We start from the raw sequence: 3,989 nt of genomic DNA on the forward strand, positions 1-3,989 counted from the left end.
AAAGTTTGTGGGCATACAAGAGACTGGATTCTAGCGCCCCAGTCCCTCGGTCAAGTGACGCAAACTCACATGGTCGTGAATCAGAGCAGTCAAGAGCAGATTTGGCGAACTCTTTTTTCATTATTATGGAGAATTTTCAAGAGCTAAAGGATACAAGAGACGAAATTAAGAGCCTCCTATCATCAGCTACGCAACCTCGGGTTAAAAAGCTCCTACAAGATGAGCTTGCTCGCGTAGAACTCGAGATCAATGCCGAGGAGAAACGAATCGAAAATGCAGGTTCCCCGGAAGGGACAAAGAAGCAGCCGTCGAAGAAACCTCAAGTATCCTTAACAAAAATCACATCGTACGCTTGGGATCAATCGCCAAAATTTGTAAAAATTTACATAACTTTGCCAGAGGTAGAAACTCTCCCGGAGGAGAAGATTTCTTCGAAGTTCACTGGAAAGTCACTGGAGCTGAGAGTACTTGGTCTCAACGGCAAGAACTACGAGTTTCAGATGGTACACTTGTTGCATCCTATTATTCCTGAGTCAAGCTCTGTGAAAATAAAATCAGGAAAACTAAGTATCCTGCTGAAGAAAGAAAAAGAAGAGAATTGGTCTTGTCTGACAGTGACTGAGAACTTGAAGAATATAAAACAGCAGCAACCGAAGTTTGATGAGACCAAGGATCCTGGAGAAGGGATAATGGATCTGATGAAAAAGATGTATGATGAAGGAGACGATGAAATGAAGAGAACCATTGCAAAAGCCTGGACAGAGTCAAGAGAGAAGCAGAATACTATGGACTTCTAAATACAAACATTGCGCTTTACCGCCGTCAGGGAAAGAAAGTGACTTAACTTATGAAAGCTGATGTTTTTTCCTGATAGCAAGATCACCCCTAGTCTCCTTCACAGTTGTTTTAGGCTCATCATGCAATGAGTGTTGTGTGATGAGCTTGAAAATGGCTGCAAAGGAGACTAGTTCACCCCTAGAGATAAAGAGCTGGTGGGCTGTGGTGGGACTTAATGGGTAAAATCATCACAGGTATAGTTTTTAAGAAGAATGGGAGAGCACTTGAGGCCTTAGTCTTACTGAACCTGTTCTGTGCTTCTGATTATCCAGAAAATGTTTTCTGGTCAATCAGAAGTAGGGGGTCCAAATGATCTGGAATTGTTTCTGCAAGAGTATGTGGCCAGAGGTGCTACCAGTTCCCTGATAAAGCCTTTTAACAATTTTACCCTCTAAGTCCCATCCAAACTACATGTAGGTACCTTGGGATCTCAGCCTCAAAAGTATATGTAGAATCTTGCAGTGACTCAGTATTTTATTGTATTATTGCATGAGAAACTATTGTACTTCTAGGAACGTTTCAAGAAGCAATAGTCTTAAAACTAGAGTTCATTGAGAAGTTCATCTTTGTTCTCAAGGTTAGCTAAGCAAATGATTGGCAAGCACAAGCAAAGACTCATCTCATGTCTCAGTAGGAAATTAAGTAGACACTAGGAGCTTTTGTTTCTCACTCTTAAGATTTGGTCTGAGACAGTAGAAGAGGAGTTATTGTGCACTGTTTATAGTAAAAATGCAATGTTGTGTTTAAAAGTGAATAAATAAGCAGCTTGTACTTATGAACAATTGCTGTCTAACTTTTCCTCTCTTTGTAAACCAGTATTTAGCAATAATTATTGGATTTGGCTTTTGTATGATATGAAGAATTATAATAATGCAGATCAAGGAGGGTGTTATCCACTGATTCAGAAGACCAAGGTGGATAACAAGCTGCAAGATGTGTGTAATTCTTTTTGTGTTATAAAAACCGAACTCAATGTCTATAAGTCATTCAAAATATAACCAACCTCAAAACACGCTTACTGTAAATCCTCTATCTAGACCCAAGGGGGCTTATTTATTTCAATCACATTTGAAGGGGGCGGCGGGGAGGGGGGGGGGGGGGGGTATTTGAGATGGATGGCTTACTTTATTTAGCAAAGATGATGGTATCAATATTCTCCATAAAAATTAGAAAGCAAAGTGGAAATGCCCAGGCACATGAAAGGGGAGGTCATGCAGACAAAGATCCAAACAAGCTAAGCAAGTAAAAAAGAGAGTTTGCCTAAAACCGGGAATCTGGAAAGCCCAGACCAAACACCAAATGACTCTGAAGTTTAGTGATTAGGGTTAGGAGGTCTTAGCAAACTGAGTGAATCAAGTTTCAGGTCAGTTTGCCAAATATAATGATCTAAATGAACCTGATCAGGCACTCAGTTTCCTAACCCTAACCACTAAACTTCAGAGTCATTGGGCGTTTGGCATGGGCTTTTCGGATTCCAGATTTTAGGCAAACCCTGAAAAAGAAATATTAATTTTTGATTGATTAATTCAGCAAGCTGCAGACATTTGGTTCGGACATGGTCACTTCCGGCTTAACCTTCTTGTTCCCAGGGTCTTCACTTCTCCTCACGGTTGTTAACAATCAAGCGTACAAAGAATTGTGGGAGAAAGAGCGGCGGCCATCTTAATCAAGGATATCGTTTGGTGTATTTTGGTTTTTGTATTCCTTTATTGAGATGATCAAGGCGATCCTTGTATTCAATAACCATGGGAAGCCACGGATGACCAAATTCTTCACTCATTATGTAAGTATTGTATCCTCCAAACAATGGAGTTGTCTTTTTAAGAGCACGAAGTAAAAGTAGATAAAGTTGTGTGTGGTTCAAAGGAACCTTCCGTTCCGTATTTTAACCTACTATGTAATCATACATAAGATACCACAACTAGTGGAAATAGCCTATTTTGTACTGTCTTTTGGGCTGCCAAAATTCAACTAGTAAATTTGCGACAACACCTGGCCTATGAGAAATTATGAAGGATGTTGCGAAAAACTGCACATGGAGGCTTACTTCCACTTGTCAACCTCACAAACGCAAAAACTCCTGAGCTTTTATAAAGTGAACGCTATTTTAATTGACGTTATTTCCTGCCCTCCAACTTTATTTTAGTGTAGTTTTTCCTGTTATTTTAAGAATGAGAAGCCGTGAGTTTAAGCAATCCCACACCTGTTTGAAAGATTGTTTTTGATTAGCTGGGAAAACAATAGGGATTGTCACATAACAATGCTCCTATCCCTGAAAACAATGGAAGTGCAGATTAAAGGGGACCAATGAATGAAGAGGTTTAGAACGGTGCACGTCTACTGGTGACTTTAATTGAGTTCAACATTGGGAGAATGCAACCTAAACTGAATGTGAGAAACCTGGGCACAAGCATTTAGCAGGAAGAATCTCGATTTTAGGTTGGTTCAACTACTGGAAAATATACATCATAGCCTCCACAGGCAAGGTGTGTGTATCTAAAAGGATCAGAATGTGTGGAAATGTTTTTCTTCTACGTGCAGTTTTGCTCATTTTCTATCAATCAATCAATAAACTGTATTTATTCATGGTAGTAATTAATGCTGAAAAGCTTATGGGGCTGATCCAAAAAAAAGAAGAAATACAAAACTACTATTATTATTGTACAGTATTAACTAATTTTTTACATACTAAAGTATTACAAGTAATTAAAAATTAGTGTTTACATCACAAATACAGCGCTTAATCAGGGGTGGTACTTATTTGAGTAAACAGGGTAATACACCTGTCAAATTTTAAGACAAGTTTTGGAGAAAAATAGTGTGCATTGTACAAGAGTATAACATTCTTTAATTATACTTTTTTTCAGTCAGAAGACATGCAGCATCAAATCATTAGAGAGACATTTCATATTGTCTCAAGGAGAGATGACAATGTTTGTAATTTCTTAGAAGGGGGAACGTAAGTTATAACTTCTATTTTTCTGTCAATCAGATGTGGTCATGAACAGAATATTTTGTTTTGCATGTAGATAATGCCAATAAGTATGAGGTCTATTACTATCCAGGGGGTTTTAGAATTCTATGGAAACAGTTTTTTTGTTTGGAGTGCGTTTTTCTCTCTACCTACATTGTACCCTGCTGAGTAAATAGGT

General features: G+C 38.6%; 2 protein-coding genes across 2 annotated transcripts in view; both read left to right on the forward strand.

The window, feature by feature from the left end:
* Nucleotides 1–62: 62 nt before the first annotated feature.
* On the forward strand, nucleotides 63–1,621 carry LOC140933581 (calcyclin-binding protein-like). The gene has a single exon (XM_073383187.1). It carries the CDS (start codon nucleotides 126–128, stop codon nucleotides 795–797), a length of 672 nt encoding a protein of 223 aa, XP_073239288.1. The 5' UTR covers nucleotides 63–125; the 3' UTR covers nucleotides 798–1,621.
* An 860-nt stretch (nucleotides 1,622–2,481) lies between these two features.
* LOC140935713 (AP-3 complex subunit sigma-1-like) overlaps nucleotides 2,482–3,989 on the forward strand; it is a 10,885-nt gene continuing 9,377 nt past the window's right edge. Inside the window, exons 1-2 of the mRNA XM_073385286.1 lie at nucleotides 2,482–2,620; nucleotides 3,705–3,796. Coding sequence (XP_073241387.1) covers nucleotides 2,552–2,620; nucleotides 3,705–3,796 — 161 coding nt within the window. The 5' untranslated portion in view covers nucleotides 2,482–2,551. The remainder of the gene's footprint in view (nucleotides 2,621–3,704; nucleotides 3,797–3,989) is intronic.

The sequence above is a fragment of the Porites lutea genome, chromosome 4 (assembly GCF_958299795.1).
Source record: "Porites lutea chromosome 4, jaPorLute2.1, whole genome shotgun sequence".
Classification (NCBI taxonomy): Eukaryota; Metazoa; Cnidaria; class Anthozoa; order Scleractinia; family Poritidae; genus Porites; species Porites lutea.

Coding starts and splice junctions, on each gene's coding strand:
- LOC140933581 (XM_073383187.1), top strand. CDS start 126: ATGGAGAATTTTCAAGAGCTAAAGGATACAAGAGACGAAATTAAGAGC.